The sequence below is a fragment of the Podarcis vaucheri genome (assembly GCF_965113315.1).
Source record: "Podarcis vaucheri genome assembly, chromosome: Z".
NCBI classification, from domain to species: domain Eukaryota; kingdom Metazoa; phylum Chordata; class Lepidosauria; order Squamata; family Lacertidae; genus Podarcis; species Podarcis vaucheri.
The window spans coordinates 51,058,199-51,084,552 of NC_138758.1; the positions used below are offsets into that span (position 1 = coordinate 51,058,199).

At 43.9% G+C, this 26,354-nt stretch overlaps 1 protein-coding gene across 1 annotated transcript in view; it reads left to right on the plus strand.

The window, feature by feature from the left end:
- Positions 1-13,313: 13,313 nt before the first annotated feature.
- The window catches only part of CRB2 (crumbs cell polarity complex component 2), a 76,215-nt gene continuing 63,174 nt past the window's right edge, over positions 13,314-26,354 (plus strand). The window contains exon 1 of the mRNA XM_082208780.1: positions 13,314-13,809. Within this exon, the coding sequence (XP_082064906.1) occupies positions 13,749-13,809 (61 nt within the window). The 5' untranslated portion in view covers positions 13,314-13,748. The remainder of the gene's footprint in view (positions 13,810-26,354) is intronic.

The window sequence follows — 26,354 nt, forward strand, 5'->3', positions numbered from 1 at the left end:
GGATCCACAGGTGGAGAACCACTGGTCTAGATCCTTTTCAATCAGGGTTTAGGCCCAGTTTTGGCCCCAAAGCTGCTTTAGTTTTTGATTACCTCTGCCAGGAGAGAGACGGGGAAAATATGACCTTGTTAATTCTCCTCAGCCTCTCAGTGGCTTTTGGTACCATCAACCGCGGTATCTGTCAGTAGCTGTCCACGTTGGGGGTGGGTGACCTTGTTTTTTGGTGGTTCTGGTCCTACTTGATGGCCATTTCCAGTGGGTGATGTTTAGGGAGTGCTCTTTGGCCCCTTGTAGCCTTCAATGTGGGGTTCCTCAGAGTTCGGTTTTATCCACTATGCAGTTCAACACCTACATGAAACTTCTGAGTTGTGTCATTCAGAGTTTTGGAATATGTTGTCAGCAGTATAATGATGACACGCAGTTCTCCTTTACACCTGCAGGTGGGGCAGTAGAAGTGCTGGACCAACAAACTGAAGCTGAATCCAGATAAAATCGACTCTATGCCACTGCAAATAAAACGTTTTAACTGTGTTGTAAAGTGCAATATAAAAATGTGACACTAGATGGCGACAGTGAGCTTTGCAAAATTCAATGTATTTTTCAAAACATTTTTCCCTAGATGATGGATGGGAAGTTGCCTGGTCTTGGTGGGGTTACACTCCCTCTGAAGGAGCAGGTATACAGCTTGGGGTCCTTCTGGGTGCATTGCTGTCACTTGAGTTACAGGTGGCCTCAGTGGCCCAGCTGCACCCTTATTTGGATATGGATAACCTAACATCGGTTTACTATACTATACTATAATTATGAAGTGTCCTGCCTCTGCTGATTGCGGGAATGGATCTTATTAAAAAATACAGATTTATTAGATTTAGAGGGTCATGGTAATAGATTTGGGTGGTATGCTTATTTGTGGTATGAAAACAAAAGTCCATAAAGGATTCCTGAACCATTTGATAAGAAAATCAATCCACGAGGTATGGGACAGATATAAGAATCTATTAGAATGAAGAACGCTATGGTTGCTCTCTCCATCGGAAGCAATTTCAGTTAAAAAAGTAAACATGAGAGGCAAGTGAGCCACCAATAAAGACTTGTAATAATAATAACAAATAATAATAATAATAATAATGATGATGATGATGATGATGATGATGATAGTAATAATAGTAATAATAATAAAATTTATATCCCGCCCTCCCTGGCCAGGGCCGAGCTCAGGTCTGCTAACACCAAATATAACTTACAATCAAAAGTAATAGAAGAAAAATAACAACAAACAAACTGTTAATTAAAATACAGTGGATGCTCCGGTTGCGAACGTGATCCGTGCGAGAGGCGCGCGGACGTTGCAATTCGGTGCTTCTGCGCATGTGCGACTGCCAAAACCCAGAAGTAACCTGTTCCGGTACTTCCGGGTTTCGGCACGTCCGTAACCCGAAAAAACCGCAACCTGAAGCATCTGTAACCTCATTTTAGTAGTAGCCCATAAATCAAACCATAAAGGGAGGAAACATCTGATATTCACCCAAGCCAGCTATCCATGCTGCTCCTACATGGCCCAGCAAAAAAGCCAAGGGAAAATTTATATACCAAATCCCATATAAGGGGTCAAAGTGAGTCCAAGCCGAAGGCTAGGCGGAACAGCTCCATCTTGCAGGCCCTGCGGAAAGATGTCAAGTCCCTGGTCTCTTGTGACAGAGTGCTCCATCAAGTCAGGGCCAGTGCTGAAAAGGCCCTGGCCCTAGGTGAAACCAATCTAACCTCCTTGAGGCTTGGGACCTCCAAAGTGTTGTTATTTATGAACCTTAAGGTCCTCCGCGAGGCATACCAGGAGAGGTGGTCCCGTAGGTACGAGGGTCCTAGGCCACATAGGGCTAGGGCTAGGGCAGGAGACCAATTAGAATTGAAATAAATTGAGGATATTAGAGAACTGTTAATGGATTGGCTTGAGTATCACCAATTAAATGATGTTTTTAAGGTTGACAAAAAGAAAGGTTTTGATACAATGAGATTGAGGCTGGAAAAGAATGTGAAAGTGTTATCAAAAATGTACAAATGTACAAATAGAATGGCATACGAAAGCAAAATGGCTAAAATGTGCAAAACAAGTTCTAAAATGTGTTGGAAATGTAAAGAGAAAGAGGGTGCTTTCTACCATATGTGGTGGACATGTACATTGGTAAAGGCTTTCTGGGAAATGATATATAATGAGTTAAAGAAAATATTTTAAAATACATTTGTCAAAAAACGAAAAGCCTTTTTTACTGGGTATAATAGGTGAAGAGTTCCCAAGAGATGATTAAAAAAAAATTGTATGCAATGATGCAGCAATAATGCTACTAGCCAAGAAATGGAAAGAAGGAGAAGTACCAACAAAGGAAGAATGGCAGATGAAACTGATGCAGTATGCGGAGATGGGCAAGACTGACAGGGGAGATCCGAAACCAGGAGGATCAAGTATTTTCTAAAGACTGGAGTAAATTTGTAATTTATTTGAAAGACCACTGTAAATAGTTAAAATCTTTGGCAGGGATGTAAAGACACTTGTAATGTGAAATTCTATATGGTAATTATGGTTATATAATAGATAAGGGTAAAAGATGCAATAAATTTAATCTTAAAGACGGAACCCATAGAGGGAGGGAAGGAAGTCTAAGGGTTCGAAAGAACTCTGTATTTTAATGTTTGAAATGGTTTTGTTTTATATGTACTGTATATATTTTTTCAAAAACCTAATAAAAAATTATAAAAAACAAACATCTGTTTACTATGCTCTGGTAATCCCTAGGTTAAATTACTGTAAAACATTATACATGGGGGTGCCTCTGAAGATGGTTTGGTAACTTCAGCGGCTAGGTTGCTCATAGGACCTCCTCTCAACATATTAATGAACCCCTTCCCGGCAATCATCATCGGAGTCCCTTCTTTGTGTGCCTCCTCCATGGGAGGTCCGAAGAGTGGCAACACGAGACGGGGCCTTTTCTGCAGTGGCTCCCCATTTGTGGAATGCGCTCCCCAGGAAGGCTCACTTGGTGCCTTTGTTACAAATCTTTAAAGGTACAGTTAAAGGGACCCCTGACCATTAGGTCTAGTCGCGAACGATTCTGGGGTTGTAGTGCTCATCTCGCTTTACAGTTTCCGGGTCATGTGGCCAGCATGACTTAGCCGCTTCTGGCGAAACCAGAGCAGCGCACTTTGATGTGCTTTTGAACTGCTAGGTGGGCAGATCTTTAGGTGCCAGCAAAAGCATTCCTTTTTTCCCCAGGCCTTTGGCTAATTCAACAACCTATGATGTTTTAACAACTGTGTGTGTTGGGGGGATATTGTTTTGGTTTGTGTTTTGATACTGTAAACCGCTCTGTGATGCCCAGATGAAGGGCAATATAAAATAATAATAATAATAAATATAAATAAATAAAATTTTGGAGAGCCAAACTAAAGCAAGCCAGTTCTGGAACCTTTTGATTTGTTTTTGCAAACCAAGTAGCCGATTTGGGTGTGTGCGTCATAAAATGGCATTAAATTGTTAGTTGTTTCAGAAATATTTGGAAGTTGTTAAAAAACTATGAACATTGGGATGCAGAAAGGGGAGGTATGGGGAAGTCCGAGAAAAGAAGTTTATGAAAAATTGTTATGAAACTATACGTGTTTGTATGTCTTTTTATGTGTGTGTTTGTTTAAAAAACTTTGTAAAACTAATAAAAATTTTATAAAAAATAAATAAATTGTTAGTTGTTTCACTCATTATTGCATTTTTAATGCTGGGGAGTGGAAGAGGCAATTGTGGGATATTCTTGCTTCTGATGCCTAAATAACTTCACCAGCTTTGGGATATTATGCACCTTGACTTGGGAAGGTGGAGAAACAATTTCATAAACAACAAGATGTCTTGGGCCAGTCCTCATTCTCGGACACAACACTGTGAGCCAAGTTCCTCTGAATTTTATTGTCCCCATGACTTCAGGAGTCTCTCTCTCTCTCTCTCTCTCTCTCACACACACACACACACACACACACGCACGCACAAAAACACACACGCACAAAAACAACAACACAAACACCAGTTCATGAAGGCTAAGCAATCCCTATTTGCTTCTGGGTTCACATCACAAAACAAAATGCAAAGTACAGATTTTTTTAAAATGGATGGTTCTCATCGCTTGGCATAGCCTACAGTGAGCTGGAGAAATTCAGAGGTTACAATTTTCATCATCCGCAGCCAGACAGTTGTAGTCCAAAATATGGTTCTATGTTCAAATTGCTAACTAGTTGCTGCTGCTGCTGTTCTTGATTTTAATAGTTGAATCTTTATTGTACAGTTTTATTCTCTTAACTGTTTGCTACCTTGGGAGTTAAAAGATGCAATATGAGTGGTTTCAGATGGTGTTTATGGGGGGGGGATCAGTGCCTCATGTATAAATGAATGAATGAATGAATGTAGCATCAAAATGCTGGCTTGTATATTTCCCCCATTTAATCTGGATGTGCTCTTTCTGAGGAAAATCCAATGGGGGGGGCACACCAACCTGTTGCCCACAACCACATTTGTGATATGAAGCCCCTATCTGGAAGCACCCTAAATCTCACAAACAAACAGGTAATTGCAAAGAATGCTTTATTGAAGTGGGCTTGCAAGTCAACAGCACTAAAAAACAAAGAGGAGGGGTGGTATTTGCCTCCTGGAAGCTTGGTTCCCCTGGGTACAAAAGCTTCTGTTTCCCTATCAAAGGGATTGTGAACATAGTTTATCTGCAAGACTCCAGCTGTGTTATCTCTGCAGATTTATCTAGCTATGTGAGCTCCCCAGCAACCCCCCCCCCCAATCCCTCCTTCCAATGCACCAGGTGCCAGACAGGATCATTGTAAGGGTAGAGAGGGGTAATCTAATACATCAAAATGAAACCAATTCCTTAAATTGCACATCCTTAATATGTGTGTGTCTCCCACAGCTGCATTCCATGACATGTTTGTATTTTAGGACATTTCAGCCTCTGCCTTTCTGCCTAGCAATGTGTGGGCTAGTTGCATAATATCACTGCTCTACCTCACAGGATCATTGTAAGAATTATCTCTGCAATGTATGTAAATGTGTTATAAATGCCTATCCTTTATTGCTACTAATTTGTTACTTCTAATATTGTACTTTCTATAATGGAGAGCTTTGGAGAGCTGACAGCTGAGGGCGATGAACTGGCCACCCACTTAACTGCACTAGAGGTGGCCTAGATGATTTATTTATGGCTTCTTCCATGGATGGCACAAAGCAGCTGGAAGGATGGGATCCAAAAAGGGTTTGGGAAAGAGTAGTAAAAAGGCTGATTGCTGAAGAATTGATGCTTTTGAATTTTGGTGCTGGAGGAGACTCTTGAGAGTCCCATGGACTGCAAGAAGATCAAACCTCTCCATTCTGAAGGAAATCAGCCCTGGGTGCTCACTGGAAGGACAGATCCTCAAGCTGAGGCTCCAAGACTTTGGCCACCTCATCAAAAGAGAAGACTCCCTGGAAAAGACCCTGATGCTGGGAAAGATGGAGGGCGCAAGGAGAAGGGGATGACAGAGGACGAGAGGATTGGACAGTGTTCTCGAAGCTACCAGCATGAGTCTGACCAAACTGCGGGAGGCAGTGGAAGACAGGAGTGCCTGGCATGCTCTGGTCCATGGGGTCACGAAGAGTCAGACACGACTAAACAACTAAATAACAACAACAACAAGTATCGTGGTCTATCTTTGTTTGGGTGATTATGTGGAGATTCTTGACTCCTACCTAGTGGTGGAGCATTCCCCGCCCGGCCGCTGTGGGGGCAGGGCATACTGCCGCAGCGACCCCTAACCACTGGCCAGCCACCTTTGAGAGGCACATCCACAACACTGTTATAAGAACTTAGGGTTTCAAATATATAAATTAAATGTTCATAAATTTACAAGGCAAACACATACATAAGTATATAAACCACGTGTCTGAAATAGTAAGATAAAGGTAAAGGGACCCCTGACCATTAGGTCCAGTCGTGGCCAACTCTGGGGTTGCGGTGCTCATCTCGCTTTACTGGCCGAGGGAGCCGGCGTACAGCTTCCGGGTCGTGTGGCCAGCATGACTAAGCCGCTTCTGGCGAACCAGAGCAGCGCACGGAAATGCCGTTTACCTTCCCGTTGGAATGGTACCTATTTATCTACTTGCACTTTGAAGTGCTTTTGAACTGCTAGGTTGGCAGGAGCAGGGACCGAGCAACGGGAGCTCACCCCGTCGCGGGGATTCAAACCACCGACCTTCTGATAAGCAAGTCCTAGGCTCTGTGCTTTAACCCACAGCGCCACCCGAAATAGTACAGGAGAGCAAACCTGAAACCATGTTGACTCTCCCAAATTGACCTCAAATGTTGAAGGAAATGGGAAAGCCTGTCTCTCCATTGTCTTTTACTTACCTGTCTTTAGGGCGTCTTTGTGTATGAATAGGGTGAGCCTGTGTGCTGGATTCAGGAATTAAAGTATGTACCATCACAAAAGAACGGCCAGGCTGCCCAGGTGAAGCAATCAAGTGACCATTATCACTATCCTGCCAGACTGGATTTGTGCTGTAGCCTGCCCCCTGTGATGTATTCCTGCTGTAGGCCGCCTCCTTCCTCGATGTCTGTATGATGTTTTGGGGGGTGGTCTCCGGCTACAGGGTGGGAAACTACAAAAGCCTACATAAGGGCTTGCGCACTATTCTGGGTTCTGCCTTTGCACTGCGCCTGTTTAGCGCAGGGACTGACCAAGCGGGCGGCAGGGTCCGCAAGGTTCGCGGGTTGGATTAACGAGCCCGGTGGGCCGTATCTGGCCTGTGGGCCTTAGTTTGATGACCTCTGGTCTTATACAGTATATATATATATATATATGCTTTCGTAGATTTTCACGGGTACAGGAATGCAGGTTTTGGTGTCTTCGGGTGTCTTCCCGTGTAAGAGTCGGGGTGTCTGTGCGACGTTTCGACGAGGTCTCACTCGTCATCTTCAGGCTGGTGCTTTCGGCTTCTTGTTACTGGAACAAGAAGCCGAAAGCACCAGCCTGAAGATGACGAGTGAGACCTCGTCGAAACGTCGCACAGACACCCCGACTCTTACACGGGAAGACACCCGAAGACACCAAAACCTGCATATATATATATATATATATATATATATATATATATATATATATATTGGATATTCGTGGGTGTACCAGGCAGGTGTGTAAACCACATGCAGGTGTGTAACCCACATGTCTGAAACCCACAGAAATGTCCTAGGGCCATTCAGGATGACATCAAATATTTATCTGCCAGGTTGAAGGAAATGGGAAAAAACCTCCCCATTGTCTCCGTGCTCACAAATCCTGCCTTAAGGGCACATTTAAGGTGTGAATAGGGTGAGCTAGTGACCTCTGACCTGGATTCGGGAATTAAGTAGTTATGATAACAAAAGAGTGGCCAAAACCCAGATAATGCAGTCAGGTAACCTGCCAGACAGGAGATAACACACTCAGGATTCTGTTTTCGGCCGCCCCCTGTGATGTATGTATGATGTTTCTGGGGGTGGTCTTGAGTTTGAGGATGGGCAATTTCAAAAAGTCTATATAAGGGCCAACACATCTTTGTTCTGGGTTCCTGTTGCAACAGCTTTAATAAAGATCAGGCTTACTAGCTGCTTTTCTTCTCGATATTCTCTGGTTGGCCTCTGTTATTTCTCCTACTGATAGAGAACCTACAAAAGGACTCCATATGGGCTCTTAGGTACCTCATAATTGGGAAAAGGAGCAGTTTTTTTCTCATAACATTGTTGACTGATGAAGTCTCTGCATTCCTGCTCTGGCCAAAAAGGACATGAGGTTGGTGAAGCCTAACCGAAAGCATGGCCACAAAGAAGCAGACTTATGCCCTCAGGTTGCCAAGGAGCAATTAAGCACAGGGATGCTTTAGCAATCCAGTTTCTGTGCATTCTGAGGTGAAATGAGTTGAGTGGAGCCATGGTGCAGTGGTTAGGGTGTCAGACGAGGACCTGGGAGACCAGGGTTCAATCGCCATTTAGAGCTCACTTGGGCCAGTCACAGTCTCTCCACCCACCCTGGGAAGGAAAAACGGGGAGGGGGAGGGGGATTTACTCCACCTTCATCTCCTTGGAGAATAGGCAGGACATAAACAATAACAAATGCATTGGGGTAAAATGCATTTAGGAATCTGTGCATTGTGTTAAAAATGCCTTTAAATAGATACATGAGCACACATGAACATGAAATTTATTATGGTCAGAGACCAGCTTGTGAAACACAAATGGAACTACAATCCCAAAGCAAAACAAACATTTAAAACAATATGCAACAATGGATTTTAAGTTTAAAAATGCGGTAGGCATATAAACACATAAAAACTTTAAGATAGACTACCATAGAAAAATGAACCAGAGTCGCCCGTGGATCCAAGTTTGTGAATTTTCTTAACAAACTATATTGAATCGGGGGAGGGGGGGTGAGCACACATTTTTATGCAGATTTTTTATGAAAAGGTCTGTTCCAGACCTTTCAAATCAAACATTCCACAATTTCATTATCCCCACCCCTTTTCAGTAATTCCTTACAAATAAGGTTGTTCTTCTTTTTAACAGTGTTGGCCATAGTAAATAAATGCAAGATTCATTTTGATCTGCAAAATTATTACAAGTTGCAAAATTTAGTTTTTCCTAAGGTGGCCCAGAACTTTCAGCTGTTTTTTAAACCACAGGTCAAGGTTTATAGTGGTTCCTGGCTAAGGGTTTGACCATTTGCTGAAAGGGGGCAGTTTGGGCTGAACTGCCCTCAAAGCCTCTCATCTGACTCCACGAGCCATTGAGCATCAAACCTAATGTCCTTATTCTTTCTTTAGCATGGAAAAGGCTGCTGTGTCCCCATCCTGGCTCCTTATTTCCTTTGTTCAACAAGTTTCTGTTTGCAAAGGCATAAAGAGTCCACCACAACTTTTTTTTAATAAAAGGAAACTTGTTGATTTAGTGCCCATAGCTGTGTCTTCTTCAGCTGCTAACTCTTTGGGATTTGAGCTGTCTGGGACTTAGGCTTCACCTCCATGGGTTAACAAGGAGGGAAGCACAATGAACATTCGTAACTCCCATTAGAGTTAATTTAATCCCATCATTGTTTAGATTGGATGCTGCAATGAGGTCACAAATGAGCTGAAGTTCTCTGGTGGCTTCTGATCTGTGCCGTGTGACCCTTCTGGTCTGGGGTGTAGGAAGCACCTATTTGCACATGGCAGTAAGTGACCACTCAGCTGTGGCCCACCTTTCTGCTACCTATGCTGTAGCCAGTTCTGATTCTGATTGAACATTTGGACAGCTAGCATTTAATGAGCTCCAAATAAAGGCAATGTTTCTGACTCCTGCAGCTGAGTCCCGTGAGCAAAAGCAGGTCCTGTTGGAGCCCATACCTACTACCCATGCTATCTGTGTAAGACTTTGGAGCAGAAGTCCACAACCACATTGTGATGGTGGGGGATTGAAACAGCACTGACTCATCACAATTTAAAGTAGAATGAACTAAGACATATTGCCATCTGAAAAGCCCCCACCTCATAAGCCCTTTAAAGCCCAGACTCTGAAATGGCCTAACTACAGCACTTTTCTTATGTTTAGTTAGAATCTCCTTGTAACTGGAATACATTGGTTCAAGTCCTACCCCCCAAGCAGTAGAAAACAAGCTTGCTCCATCTTCCATGTGACAGTCCTTAAGATACCGTATTTTTCGCTCTATAACACGCACCCGACCATAACACGCACGTAGTTTTTAGAGGAGGAAAATCCGTAGGATGCCACCCGTAGGCATACCCTCCATAACACGCACAGACATTTCCCCTTACTTTTTAGGAGGAAAAAAGTGAGTGTTATGGTGCAAAAAATACGGTAATTGAAGATGGGTCTCCAACTCCTCTCAGTCTCCACTTTTCCAGGCTAAACCTATACAGTTCCTTCAACTGTTCCTTTTAAGACTTGATTTCCAGACCCTTGATCATCTTGGTCACCCTCCTCTGCACACATTCCAACTTCTTAAACCGTGGTGCCCAAAACTGGACAAAGGACTCCAAATTTGGTCTGACCAGCACAGACTCTTGACCTGTGTTGGTGCAGCAGAACTTTATATTTACCCTTTTTGAAATTCATTTTGTTAGTTTGGGCCCAACACTCCAATCTGTTGGTTATCTTGAATCCTAATTATGTCTTTTGGGCATTAGCTACTCTTCCCAGTTTGGTGTCACCTGCAAATTTGATGACCGTCTCCTCAATTCCTTCACCCGTTGTTTATAAAGACGTTGAATAACAATGGGCCCAGGACAGAACCCTGCCAAGCCCTACAGAATCACAGATTTGCAATGCAGGACTTTCACCCAACATGCAGGACTTTCACCCAACATGGGCCTCACACCCATGACCTTTGTCCCTTTCTTTCAGGATGGTGAGGAAACATTAATGAGTACTCTTTGAGTTCAGTCAGTCAACCAGTTACAAATCCACCTAACAGTTACCTGGTCCAGCACACATTTTACCACCCCCGCATAAATATCATGGAAGACTTTGTCAAAAGCCTTGCTGAAATCCAGATACAGTGGTACCTCGGGTTAAGTACTTAATTCGTTCCGGAGGTCCGTTCTTAACCTGAAGCACCACTTTAGCTAATGGGGCCTCCTGCTGCCACCGTGCCGCCAGAGCACGCTTTCTGTTCTCATCCTGAAGCAAAGTTCTTAACCTGAAGCACTATTTCTGGGTTAGCAGAGTCTGTAACCTGAAGCGTCTGTAACCTGAAGCGTATGTAACCTGAATTACCACTGTACACTATGTCCACAGCATTCCCCAGTGAGAGGAACAGAAGCCGCCTGAACTCTCAGCACCCTTATCAAATTACAGCTCCCAGGATTCTCTGGGGGATGCAATGACTGTTTCCAGTGGATTCATTGCAATTTAAATGTATGGCTTGAATGTGGCAAAAGAGAGCTATTGAACTTTTGGCCTACCTAGTCATAGAATCATAGAATCATAGAATCATAGAATCATAGAGTTGGAAGAGACCACAAGGGCCATCGAGTCCAACCCCCTGCCAAGCAGGAAACACCATCAGAGGACTCCTGACATATGGTTGTCAAGCCTCTGCTTAAAGACCTCCAAAGTAGGAGACTCCACCACACTCCTTGGCAGCAAATTCCACTGTCTAACAGCTCTTACTGTCAGGAAGTTCTTCCTAATGTTTAGGTGGAATCTTCTTTCTTGTAGTTTGGATCCATTGCTCCGTGTCCGCTTCTCTGGAGCAGCAGAAAACAACCTTTCTCCCTCCTCTATGTGACATTCTTTTATATATTTGAACATGGCTATCATATCACCCCTTAACCTCCTCTTCTCCAGGCTAAACATGCCCAGCTCCCTTAGCCGTTCCTCATAAGGCATCGTTTCCAGGCCTTTGACCATTTTGGTTGCCCTCCTCTGGACACGTTCCAGTTTGTCAGTGTCCTTCTTGAACTGTGGTGCCCAGAACTGGACACAGTACTCCAGGTGAGGTCCCTCTCCCCATTTTAAACTTTTCTTTTAACTTCCTTTCACGAGATTCAGTAATATCCGAATCTGTTTAAATATAAACAGTAAGTTTATATTTAAAGAACAATGTTTTTCAATAAATGTTGGGGAAAGATGAGTTGAAGTCCTTTTTTAGATTTTAAAATAAGAAATTGGGTAGATTCATGATAATATTCTGTACATGCTTGAAATGGGATAGGGTGAATCAGGTATAATGCTATTTTTAATGTCCTTTTTGTCACTTTGGGTGCTGATGCTTCGCTTAACATGGTTCTTTGTGGGCTCACTAGACCACCTGGTTCCTTGCTGCTACTCTACACCAGCAGTTCTCCACCTGTGGGTCCCCAGATGTCATTGGACTACAACTCCCATCATCCCTGAGCTCTGGCCTTGCTAGCTAGGGGTGATGGGAGTTGTAGTTCAACAACATCTGAGGACCCACAGGTGGAGAAAGGCTGCTCTACACCTAGACTAGCCAGATGTTGCAACTCTCATCAGCCCCAGTTAGTATGGCCAGTGATCAGGGATGGTGAGAACAGAGGAGCCCCACAACATCCGGATGGCCTCGGGTTGGCAAAGGCAGCTCTACACTGGCTGGCAGAGGGGTTTTTAGGGTGTCAGACAGAGCCTTCCCCAGCCCTCTCTGGGGATTTGCCCATAGAACTTGCTACTGTCTTCCCCACTGGACCCTCTACTGAGACTTGATCCATGGGGGGCTACGACAGCAGCAGCAGCACTACCACCACATGAAAGTTTGATAAAAACAATTTAAGAATGTGCAGCATATCCAAGCATGGAGGTGGAGTGAAGAGAACAGCTTCAGTCTTTGTTTTTATTTATTTATTTAAAAAATATTTATACATCGTTGTATCATAAAAATATAACACAGTGGTTTACAACAATACGAAAACACAAAACCAGACAGTTAAATCATAGAGAGTTGAAAGCAAAAGCAAAAATCAAGGAACGAATGGCCGCATGGGAGAAGTTGTGGGATGTGGACATGTTTACAACATGTTATACATTGAAGGAAAACTACATGAAAATGATGTACAGGTGGTATTTAACTCCTAGTAGATTGGCAAAAATGTATAAATCAAAACCAAATACATGCTGGAAATGTAAAGAAAAAGAAGGTACTTTCTACCATATATGATGGTGTTGTAAAAGAGTAAAAGTTTTCTGAGAAATGATTTCTAACAAATTGAATAAGATGTTTAAGGTCTTTTAACAAAAAACAGAAGCTTTTCTTTTAGGAATAGGAGATAGTAAGATACCAAAAGATCTAAAAAAAAGATTGTTTATGTATGATGCAACTGCAGCCAGAATGGTTTTTGCCCAGAGATGGAAAGAAGATGTAGTACCAACTAAGGAAGAGTGGCTAATAAAATTAATGAATTATGCAGAAATGGCAAATTAATAGGTGTAATAAGAAACCAAGAAAAAGAAGAAATTATTAAAGATTGGGGAAAATTTGTGGAATATTTGAAATATTCATGTGCTCATTAGCAGGACTAAGGTAAAACTAGCAGTTAAAACAGATTATGATGAGAAACTAAGGAATAAAAAAGACGGAGTCCTACGGAAAATACAGTATGAAAATTAAAATTTAAAAGAAACCACAAAAGGGGGAAAGTCAAATATATGCATATGTGATTTGTGTTTTTGTTATTTGCATGTTTGTAATTTTTTTGAAAAATCGAAATAAAATGTATATATATATATAAAAGAAATAAGAAACGAAACTAGCAGACCATTGCGAGGCTGTACTCTTATTTGCCTGCATAGGTCTGGCGAAACAAAAAGTAATCAGAGCAGGCGTTTAAGATTTGGCTGATAAAAAGGCGCAGGCTCCCCTCTCCCCATCATCCTCTAAGGCCGTAGCGGAGGGCGCCTCCTTGCGCGCTACTCTTTAGCAATGTCCAGCACATGACTCTCTCCTGCCGCTCCAGTCCATGTGATCCAGTCTCCGTTTTCCCTTTGCTCCAGAGCAGGGTGGCGAGTGGACAGCGAGTCTGTCCAGCAGCCTGTCTGAAGCAAAGCATGGAGTCGGCAAGCGCCTCGGCATTCCGGAGCATGGCCACTTGAGCCTGGGATGCGCGGGGGGTCGGGGGCAAGCTTGACCAGGACCCATCCTTGAGGCCACCTTCGCCTGGGGACCACAAGGCGCTCGCTGGCCAGCCGGCCATGGACTCCCGGCTGCTGCTGCTGCTGCTGCTGCCCATCTCCCTCTCCCTCTGGTTTTGCGGTAAGTAGCTCTTGAGCCGGCGTCTCTCCCCCACTTTCACGGGACTGGCTCCGATTTTTTGCGCCTTCGGCGGAGTGCCGAATTCAGGAGCCGCAGCTTGCTTTAAGCCTCCGTGCAGAGAGCTCGTCTTCAAGAGCACGTGCGCGGGCTATTTTGAAGCTGCAGACGGCGTAAAACAAACAGACAAACAAAAGCAAACAAACCCAACACTGTAATAATGTTTTCCCTTTGCTCTGGATGTGAAAGCAAGAGTTCGGCCACTTTATCCTTTTGCAAAGCTTTGTGCCCTGTAGAGCTGGCAGGTAGGGACAACGCTGTAAAGAAGAGCAGGGCGAGGAAGTTCCCTGGGTGGGCGTCATCCGCAGGTGGCTTCCCGCACAAAAGGCCCCGATTCTCGGCTTTCTAAGACGGGGTTCCCGTGAGGAATCTCTGTGTGCGATCGCGGCCACTTTTGCGGGGCAGCTGATGCCCCGCAAATGCACATAGTTTAGGGCGGGTGGCCAGAGAGAGAGAGAGAGAGGGTTGAGAACAAACCCAACTTCTTGGACTCCTTTGGAGAGTTGCAAGGTCATCTCAGAAATTTATCCCGTTTTTCAGAAGGGGGGACTGGGAACGTTCTCCTTTTCTTTGTCTACCTCCCGGGGAGGCGGGTTAGGAGGCAAAGAGGAGCTACATCAGAACAGGGAAAGTCCGTGTTTGTTCAGAGGAGCCTTCTCCTCCTCTTCCTCGCTCTCCAACTTGAGGCTCCCAGTCTGGGCCGGGCTGCCCTTTTCTCAGTCCTGACCAACGCAGGAGCCGAAAGGAAAACGTTTGCACCCAGTAATTCCCCTCTTTTTCTCCTGGACCGACTTCTTTGTCTGGCTCCTGGCATTCCGTTGGTTCCTGGGACGCAACCGGGCTGCTTTTGTGTCCAGTAACCATGGCTACAGAGAGAGCGTGTGAAGTAACGATGGGGGCTTTTGTGTGGCTGCAGAGAGCAGGCCCCATGGCGCGCGGGGCTACTCCTCGATGAGCCAGAGTGCGGTCGTGGGGCGATCTTTCTTTGGGACAACAGCTCGGAGGAGGCTGTTCTTCCTTATCCTTTCTTGGTTTAGAGAGATCGCAAGGGCGGGCATGCCGCTTCAAAGCTGCTATCTGGCATTCAGGGAGCTCTGCTAACTGTATAAATCTCCAGACCAAGCCAACTAGCAGAGGGGGCTCTGCCAGCACGATTCACTGCTTGAAATTGTTCGTTCTTCCTTGAGAGGGAGAATTCCAAACCTTTCAACGACCCTGTAATTACATGTAGGCATTTGGCACAGCCCCCATTTCACAGAGCAGGAAAACTGAGACACCTGCAGGCCAAGGGAAAGGCTCATAGCTGCAGTGTGTTCCAGGACCTGCTCTGGGCAATTGTAATATTGCAGGTCTAATTTTTCTACCCTGGCGGAAATGGAATGTATGAGCTGATTGATCTGCTCAAGCCAATACCTAAGGCCTGCCTCCTGTAACCATGGGTGAATATCAGACACAGGGCCTTTTCAGTAGTGGCTCCACAGCTGTAGAAATCCCTCCCAGCAGGACACCCAGCAGGCCCTTTCTCTTCCTATCTTTAGATGGGCTGTTAAGACTTTTTTACTTAAGCATTTTTTTTTAATTAAAAAAAATGTTTTGCTTGCCTTGTGATATTTCCGTTACTGTGAAGTTTGATTAGAACAGCTATGTTATCAATTTGTTTTAAATGATTTGTGGCCTTTAAAAAGTAGTTGTGCACCAGTTTGTGTGTGTGTAGAGCAGCAGTTCACAAATGATATGAAGTAAATTATTATTAATTACATTTGTATCCCACCTTTTCTTTAAGGAGCTGAAGGGGCCTTACAGAGTTCTCCTCCCCTTTTTATCCTCACAACAACCCTGTGAGGCTTGAGAGTAAGTGGTCACCCTGCGAGTTTAATGGCTGAGTGGGGATTTGAACCCCGATCTCTCAGAGCACACCCAACACTCTAGCTGCTACTCCATACGGTGTGTTGCCTGCCAGTGTCAGCCAGCCTTGTTCAGTTAGCATGCTTGGTTTGAAGTTACCCTGAGCATGCTTCCATTGGGAGTGGGGGTTGGTGTGAGTGGGAAAGTGTTCTGATGTGTTGGTGTAGTAGCAGATCTCACCCTTGTGAGCTTCAGGGCAGAACCCCTGTGCAATGACATTAGAGCCCATCTCTTCCACTGGGTGCTTAGCCTCTGCCTACGGTGCCACTGAGGCAAATCTCAAATCTCCCACTTTTGAGTAGCAGATGCCTGGAAGTTTTTCAGATAGCCCCATCAGCATACCACTTGTGGGGAGGGGATGCTCTTGGGGATCATGGGGCAGAGTTCAGAGGGCAGAAGGGGCCAGTGAGGATGGATCTAGACTAATAATAATAATAATAATAATAATAATAATTTATTTATACCCCGCCCATCTGGCTGTGTTTCTCCAGCCACTCTGGGCGGCTTCCAATCAAGTGTTAAAAACAATACAGCATTTAATATTAAAAACTTCCATAAACAGGGCTGCCTTCAGATGTCTGTTCAGAACACATCAGAGAAGCGTTTCAGCTAAACACGTTGTAAACTTTGTATGAGAAATCAGGTTGGCAAAAACAGAGCTCCACAGCGCCCTCTGTGTCACAACAGATATAGAGTGCTTTTTCTTTGCCAGTGTAGCTGAGTCCTGAGTCACAGGCAGTATTGCACCATTTAGTTTGCTCTTGACTATGCACTTGAGTGGGGGGCTGGGAATCTCTGCCTTTTCCATTCAACCTAGAATGGAGGAGGAGGAGGAGGAGAATAAGAATCGTGCTTCGTATCCTGGCTTGAGGCAAATCTGGCTCTCTCTGTCCTGGTGTCATGTAGACACCTGGAGGGCAGCTCAGACGTGCCCCAGCCATAGTGTTCCGTCCTCCTCTCTTAAGTGGCTGATTTGCCTGCCTTAGCTGCTGGCGTATTTAGATTGGATTTGGAATTAAGGCTTGAGAGCCAGCGCGCCTCACCAGAACACACAAGAACTCACCCCCCCCCGCCTTGATCCCATTTCCCTGTTTGATATGTAGCAGCAGCAGCAGCGAGATCAGAGGAGGTGGGAAGCATGAAGGTCACCCTTGAGGAGTGTTTACAAAGGGGGTATTCTGCAGGGTGAGCAGGGCTACAATGGGAAGTGGCAGATCAAAGAGCTTCTGGGGCAGGGGAGGCAAGACAACCATAAAACCAGCATGGATTTATGGGCCTTGTATGGCCCCTCCTCGAAACCTGATAATAGGAGCAGTTTCATCTCAGAGGCTGTGTATGAAAATGGTAGGTGGATAATAAGATGCACACCTGGCCGGTCCTCTATTCAGGGAACATCTGCTTCAAGATGGACTTAATGGCACAGTGAATATTTAATGCATACATTTTGGCACCGGCAGCCCCTGCAGAGGCAGAAAAAGAGCCTGGAATAGGCAGCTGTGTCTGCAGGTGCTTCCGGGCAAGAGGGTTTTTCAGGTGGGGTGGGGGTGAAGTCAACCATTTGTCAGGGGAGCAGTTCAGATGTAGCCCTGACACCTGCAAACCGCGTCAGGGACACTTCATAGTCCATGCAAGTTCTGTAGGTGGCTGAGTCATTGAGTTCACATGTGCAAACAAACATAGGCTGCCTTGCACCTCTCATTCTATCTTTCCTGTCACAATGCTTCTGTCTTATCAGTGTGTCACACAACTGGAGAAGAGTGCACATTTTTAAAGGGAAACTCAAGGACTAACGCCAGCCTCCTCCTCCACATTGAAGGGGAACTTTACCATTTGGTATTGGTTTCACTAACCTGACGTGTACAGTGGTACCTCGGGTTACAGACACTTCAGGTTACAGACGCTTCAGGTTACAGACTCTGCTAACCCAGAAATAGTACCTTGGGTTAAGAACTTTGCTTCAGGATGAGAACAGAAATCATGCACCGGCAGCCGGAGGCCCCATTAGCTAAAGTGGTGCTTCAGGTTAAGAACAGTTTCAGGTTAAGAACGGACCTCTGGAATGAATTAAGTACTTAACCCGAGGTACCACTGTAGTTGGGAGCAATTACCAAAGTATGTATCATGTACTGTACCCACCATTGCAGTCTGTTTTAATGTACCCCCACTCTCCTGACTCCAGTGAGATTTTCACTGCTTTTTTGTGGTTATGACCTGTGGCTTGCTTGAGGAACCAAACGGACATTGTGTCTTCCTGGAACATCCCCAACCCAAAAGCCACGCATCTCCTTCTCATAAGTGTGGAGCAAACATGTGGCCGCTCCTCAGTGATGGATAGTTTGCATTCACTGCTCTTGTTCTAGGACTAAGCCCTGGAATTGCATTGATACCCTGATTCAAACAGAATCCTAGAAAATAAAATTAAACATATTGTGCTGCATGCATGGGACAGGAAAGAGGAGGAAGGTCTGTCTGTCTGTATTTAGAAAGTTTCTTACCTGTCCTTCATCAAAAGGTTAGAGGGTGGGTTGCAATTGTACAGTGTGCAGTTATAAAAACAGTTAAAACCAAATGGAACACAACAGTAGAAATTCTGTAAAAGAGGCAGGTCCCATATAATAAAATAGAAACCTTCTGTCAACGGCCAGAGTAAAGAGATGTGTCTCCAGCATACAGCAAAACCTATAAAACACACCTCTGTGGGGAGGGAGTTCCCCAGTTAGGAGCTTTGATGAACATGTCTCCTTCCCTGACCATTTGGGTCTGAATTGAAGGAATGTAGTAGAACATGCCGCCTCCTCCTTCCTGATCCAGCTTTAAGTCACTTCCTCACTCTGCCCTGGCACCTGTTCTTGAGTGCAGATGACACCAAGAGAGGGATAGAGAAGGGCTAAGTGTGCCAACTGCCCAGGGTGAATCCAAGTGAAGCAGGTCAAGGAGGCACCATGTCCAGCTGCAAATGAGGTCACTCTCACTGACCACACGGTTGCCAAAATCCACACACTCTTCCGTAGAAGCGCTTCCCCCTCCTGTCTACTGATCCTTTGCCTGAGTAAATTTTATTACTAATTATTTATTAGCTTTATAATTATTTACTTATTATGTATGTAAAAATGAACATAAAACAGACCAACAAAGGCAGAACGTAGAGGCTCAAGTCATTGCTTAGGTTGGATTACAAGCAATGTCAAGGAGTGGCATTCTCTTTTAATATTTGTTTTTCTTCCCTGCCCTGAATTCGACTGCATCGCTTCTGTACATTTAATGTCACTGGGGCACTGAAAGGCTGTTCCGCTTCAAGGCTGATGTCCAAGACTATACACAAGTCCATTGCAATCTGCTGTCACACTCTCCCGTGGTCATTATTGCTCCTTGGTGAAGCACCAGTGTGGGAAATGACTGGTGCTGAGGTTGTTAAACTGAAGCAAGGTGCTTGGGGGTGGGGGGTGGGGAGCTGTATCTGAGCTGTTCAGCTCTTGGTCCCCTTCCTTCCTTCCTTCCTTCCTTCCTTCCTTCCTTCCTTCCTGGGAGTCATCCAGAGAGAATGCCCTTCTGCTAATCTCTTCTGCTGACCAGGGGAGGAGGAGGGCAGCAGAGGTCACCCAGGATTTACTAATATAAGCACATGCCTTTCAATTGCCATGGAAACATAACTCTTTCCATCGCACCTTCAAAGCTGCCCTCTGAGTTCTTGTTTAACTCTTGTGTCTTCTGGAGACCAAGGTGCCTCTCCCTGCCTTTTATGCTGTTGACACTAAAGGCTGAGTGTTTGGCAAGTCAGCAAGCACCTGAGGCCAACTGCCTGCCAAGGATTTGTCCTTTTCAAACCAGTGCTAAAACCAAACCAAATTCTGCATTTATATATGTACTCATGCAAGGAACAGGCCTGGTTCTATCATTAGGCAGAGTGAGGCAACTGCCTCAGGCGCCAAATGAGAAGGGACATGGAGCAGCAGTGAGGTGCTGAAAGCGGAGCTTCATGTGCCCTGCAGCCTGCTCTAGCTAAGCTAGCCTGTTGCCCTCAATTTTCAGCAGACCAGGGCAACATACGAAGAGCCCTACTGGATTACTGGATCAGACACATTGTTCTCAAAGTGTCCAGACAGATGTTCATGGGAAACCTTCATTTGGGACCTGAGTGTAGCAGCACTCCTCCCACTTGTCATTTTAAGCATACTCCCTCTCACAGTGAAGGCAGAGCATAGCCATTGTGACTAGCAGCCACTGGTGGCCTTATTCTCCATGAATTTATCTATGCTTCATGTAAAGCCATTCGTATTGGTGGCCACCACTGTCTCATTCCATGGTTCAAAAACAGGCTGTACAAAGAAGGCCTTCCTTTCGCCTGTCACATTTCCAGCTTCGAAGTAAGATTGAGTTGCCAGTTGAGTTGGCTTCTATATGTGGAATGGAGGCAGGTGGGTGGGTGGGGGAGATGCCATTTTGTTATTTGCCTCAGGTAGCAAAAAGTGTTGGGTCAGCCCTGATTTTTGAACCCCAGATCCAGGACTTGGCTTGAACCAGGATTCATCAGAGCTGGCCCCATTATGAAGTGACAAGAAAAATGAGATACAGTGGACGCTCGGGTTGCGAACGTGATCCATGCGGGATGCACGTTCGCAACCCACAGCGGCACGTCTGCACATGCGTGGTTCTGATTCAGCGCTTCTGCGCATGCGTAAATTGCGATTTAGCGCTTCTGTGCATGCGCGGCCCCCAAAACCCGCAATAAACCCATTCCGGTACTTCCGGGTTTCGGCGGGTCTGTAACGTAAGAAAACACAACCTGAAGTGTCTGTAACCTGAGGTATGACTGTATTGATAAATTAGGTTTACTTGTATGCTGCTTTTCCACAATGAGCTGTGCCCACAGTGGCTTGCAGCAAACATACAAAGCATCAAAATTCACTAAATTTCAATAAACTCAAAAATGACAAAAACCAACAATTTAACAAACACAGAATAAATTCAGTATTACAAAGAAAGGGAAAGGAAAGGAGGTATCTAGGTTTAAGTACATAGAGAAGCATAATAAGAGTTAACTGGCAATAATGTTTCTGGTACTGGTCTTGCTGTACTCCAAAGATCCTGTCTTAAATGCAGTTCAGACCTCTCACCAGGCTAGATTACATACTGCTGACTCACATAGCTTACTCCAAAGGAGGCTGGTCGTGGCAAAAGGCAAATGTTGGGGTGGGCAAAGGTGGTCCTTCTGTTCCATCAGAGTGAGGGCAGTTAGAGGAGTCCATAGAAGGGACCGGGGAGAAATTTGATTCAATTTACTCTTATAGGGAAACCTGATCTAATTTGTGCTTTCAAAGGGGACTTCCGGTGCTGCGCGATCTTGCTACAAGCGGGGGTTTTACCGAGAGGGAAACCCCGGGCTATTTTGGAGGATTAGGGGGTGCTTCAGGGCGCGGAAGCCCCCCGAAAACACCTCTGGAGGGTGTCCAGAGGAGCTGGTTCCCGTAGCGATCAAAAGCGAGCGGCTCAGCTGTCAGGTAGCTCCAAAAACGGAGCGAAGAGTACGGCGGTGTTGTTCAGCGGTCGAGGGAAGCCATTGCCGACCTCCACTTAGCGAAGCCCCGAGCTTGTCTGGAAAGCGTTGCGCTCTCACATCAAAGAACTCCGGCTTAAACAACTTTAATCTCTGTGACAATATCAACAAGGAAGTCGGGAAGCAAACCAAGATATAAACGGAGTTCAGCCCGAAAACGGGATCTGCCAGACACAGCGCGACTCCAGTACTGGGAAAGCGAAAGTAAGTTGCCTTGGCGGATACTTTGTTTCTCCTTACTTATCTCCCTTCTATAAAGTGACTTTCGCTTAGAGACTTAATATCAAAAGACATGTGGGAGGAAAGTGGAGACCAGGGACAAATTGTTGCTGCAGAGAGTCCTTGACGAAACGGCGGTTGAAGTAGACGAGAGGAGCACTTCTCCCTTTTTTTTTTGAACTCAGAAATGTAGAAGGAAGGGAAACCGGAAGAGAAGGCTCCATCGCCATTAAAATTTTCGGAGCGTGGCAGACCGAGAAAAAGTCTAAGGTGGAAGGAAGAAAGAAAGGAACACAACTACATTCACTCCTGTGGCGGGGAAATATATATATACATTGGACTTACTGCAAATACTTCCCCCCCCTCTTTTTTTTTTGCTCCTTGAGACGGTTTGACATGCGGAGAGACTGTATGCTTTTGGGACAGGATATTGCTATACCTCGCTACTGCTACACCTCGGGGAGCTAATTGGAAGAGACTTGGTGACCTCTAGTGGCGAGACTAAAATTAATTGACCCTACAACTCACCCTCTCCCCCCTCCTGTTCCTCTGTTTCTTCTTTTTTTTTTCTTATGACACCCTACCTTTCTCCCAATTAATTGTGGATTGTCTGTGTATCCGACTGGGGGTGTTCTGAATGGAAAAAGGTCCCGCTGGGGAGTATTATATGATTGTTAAATACTTGAGCGGGGAATAGCGACCCTATACAGATTAAATAACAAAAAAGGGAGGTAAGGAGGAGGGAGGTATAAGTGAAGGTGCTATATAGAAACGGGGTGAACGGGGAAAATATAAGAATATAAGAATATAAGATGTCGCATACGGTAAAGAAAGGCACGAACGGGGGGACCCCTGGAGATAGGAGGGGATCGAAACAAGAAACAGATTCTAAGGCAGATATTATGAAGATGCTAGTGGAAATAAAACAAAGTCAGAATAATTTAGAGCATAAGTTAGAACAAGTAGATAACAAAATCGGAAATATGGATAAAAAGATTGAGGAAACAGTAAACGAACTTAAAGGCCAGATAAAAGAGGTATTTAGAAGAACGCAAAATGTAGAGGAAGGGATGAAGAAGACAAGATTAGAATTAAAGGATATTAAACGGGATAAGGAAAGGATTAAAGCTGAAGTGTCGGACTTAAACAAAGCACAAGAGGAGATAAAAGATGTCATAGCCATGAATGAACTCCGGCAGAGAGAGACGAACCTTAGGCTGAGAGCCATCCCGGAATTACAAAATGAAAATATTAAGGAAAGACTGATAAAAGAGCTTGCGGCCTGGATGGATGTACCAATAGAAGAAATGGCCAGAAATGTTCAGAGTGCATTCAGAATGCGTGTAAAAACAACAAAAATGAAAAAATTTCCAGGAGACTGTCTGATTACCTTTAGGGATAAGGAAGTAAGAAATAGGATACTACAAATGAATAGAGAAAAAAGACTGAATATAGGGGGAAATTATATAATCATCTTCAAAGATGTTCCAATTAGACTACTTAAACGAAGAGACTTTTATAAACCACTAGCGCAGACTCTGAAGAGGAACAGAATTGAATTCAGATGGGAGTTCCCTGAAGGAATATCATTTGAATACAGAGGTAAAAGGCACAGATTATCAAATCCAGAAGAAACTGGGAAATTCTTGAGGAAATATAAGGAGCTGAAATCAGAGGAAGGTGGAACAAGAGAAGCAGAGGGAGGATCACCTAGAGACATAAGAACAGAGGACGAACAAGAAGCGAACGGAGGCGGATCGGAAGAGGAGGAAGAAGAAGAGGAGGAGGAAGAAAACACAGAAAACTAACAAGGGGAAAAGAGAGGAAAAAGAGGGGGGAAAAAGGGGGGGAGAGAAAAAGAAAGAGAAAAGTTAGGTGAATGTCAGGCATTATGGGATTAAAAATTTTGAGTTGGAATATTAATGGAATGAACGAGAAAAAAAAGAGGAATAAAATTGAGCAATTCTTGAAAAAGAAAAACCTGGATATTATTTGCCTCCAAGAGACGCATGTAGCTAAAAAACATAAAAAATTGCTAATTAACAAAAGATTGGGAATTGAATTCGAATCCTCCGACAGAGAAAAGAAAAAAGGGGTTGTGTTGTATATTAAAAAAAAGATTGAAGCTAAACAAATATTTAAAGATGAAGAGGGGAGGATGGTAGCTGTTCGGATTAATTGGCAAGGGGAGAGTATGGTTGTGATTGGGATCTATGCACCAAATAGCAATAAGACTGATTTCTTTAAATACCTTGAGGGGAAAATCTCGGATTATATGGATCAGAAAATCATTTTAATGGGGGACATGAATGGTGTGGTCTCCCTAGAAGCGGATAGACTAAGAGAAGGAGTAAGTAAAGAAGGGAAATTGCCAAAATCATTTTTCTCAATGGTAAAAAACTACAATTTGATAGACATTTGGCGTCTTAGGCACCCATTGGATAAACAATATACATTTCACTCTGAACCACACCACTCGATGTCACGGATAGATCAGGTCTGGATATCAAGCGAACTATGTCCGAGGGTTAAACAAATCGAAATAAAACCAAGAGTAATCTCTGATCACAGTCCGATAGAATGGGAACTGGAGAGTTACGAGAGAAGAACTTTTAGATGGAGACTGAAAGAATATCTCTTAAATGACCAGGGAATCGTAGAAAACGCACACAAAAAATTAACAGAATACTTTACGGATAACTGTGATAAAGGTACAAACATCAACATAGTCTGGGACGCAAGCAAAGCCGTAATAAGAGGATATTTTATCCAACAGAATGCGATTAAAAATAAGAATAGAGAGAAAGGAAAAGAAGAAATTCTAAGGCAGATTATGGACAATGAACAAAAATTAATTCGGAAACCTAACTGTCAGAAAACGAAAGAAAACATCAAAATTCTGCAGGCTCAATTCGCTGCAATATTAAATAGAGAAGTGGAGTGGAATATTAAAAAACTAAGACAAAAGAATTTCGAATTCTCAAATAAATCTGGCAAGTGGCTTGCGTGGCAGATTAAGAAGAGGAAGGAACAAGGTACAATAAATAGAATTATAATAGAAGGAGAAGAGGTTACTGACCCAAAAGGAATTAGGAAAGAGTTTCTAGAGTATTATAGAGGCCTCTATAAAAACAAAGAAAGAAACAACTCAAGGAGGATAGAAAGATTTTTGAAAGACAAAATGGTGCAGAAAATTCCAATGGATAAGAAACAACGATTAAATGAGCCAATTGAAATAGAAGAGATAGAGGAGGCAATTAAAGACTTAAAAAGAGGGAAGGCTCCGGGACCTGATGGATTCACAGCGGGTTACTATAAAGAGATGAAATCTGTACTTGTGAATCCTTTAAAGGAAATTATGAATAATATCTTAAGAAAAGGGGAAATCCCGGAGACCTGGAAAGAGGCGTATATTACCTTTATTCCGAAACAGGATGCAGATTTAACCCAGGTTAAAAATTATAGGCCAATCTCGCTATTGAATACGGACTACAAAATCTTTGCAGGAATTCTGGCGAGAAGACTGAAATCCCTATTGGCAGAAATTATCCACAAAGACCAGGCCGGGTTCCTCCCGGGCAGATATATGAGGGACAACATAAGATATATAATTAATATGCTAGAATTCCTATCGACCAGGATTGACAAGCAAGCAATAATGATGTTCGTAGATGCGGAAAAAGCATTTGATAATGTGGCGTGGGACTTTATGTTGAAGAACTTGGAACACATGGAAGTGGGTAGAAATTTCTTTAATGGTGTGAATGCAATATATAGAGAACAAAAAGCTAAATTGATTATAAACAACATCGTGACGGAAGAAATAAAGATACAGAAAGGCACAAGACAGGGATGCCCACTCTCCCCGCTGCTATTCATAATGGTATTAGAAGTTCTCTTGAATTCAATCAGGCAAAATGGGAAAATTAAAGGAATAACAATTGGACAACATGCTTATAAGACCAAAGCATTTGCAGACGACCTAGTAATAATGACGGAGGATCCAATAATTACAATAGAAGAAATCCTAAAGGAAATAGACCAATTTGGGGAAATAGCAGGCTTCAAATTAAATAAAAGGAAAACAAAGATGATGGTAAAGAATATGGACCAAAGTGCAATAGAAATAATCCAAAACCAGTCACAGATACAGGCGGTCAAGAAAGTGAAATATCTGGGGATTTGGCTCACGCCTAAAAATATAGATCTATTCAAAAACAACTACGAGCCAGTGTGGAAAGAAATAAGAAAAGATTTGGAAGTATGGGGAGGACTGAGATTGTCCCTTTGGGGAAGGATTAATACTATTAAGATGAACGTGCTACCGAGGGTACTATTTCTATTCCAGACTATCCCCATAATTAAGGGGAGCCGAACGTTTAAAGAATGGCAAAGAGTGCTATCAAGATTTATCTGGCAGGGCAAAAAACCTCGAATAAAATTTAAACTGTTGACAGACAGAAGGGAAAGGGGAGGGTTTGCTCTGCTGGACCTGAGACTATACTATGAGGCATCATGCCTCTGTTGGATAAAAGACTGGGCTAAATTAGAGAATAAGGAGCTACTCGATTTAGAGGGCTTCGACAACAGATTTGGTTGGCACGCCTATCTATGGTGTGGCAAGAGCAAAACACACAAGGAGTTTGGAAATCATATCTTTAGAGGCCCACTTATCGAAATATGGGAAAGGTATAAAAACATCTTAGAACCTAAAATCCCGCATTGGCTCTCACCTCTTGAAGTGATGAGTGTTAAGAAAATTAATATGAGAAGAGACTGGGCAACATATGGCCAATTATTAATGAAAGAA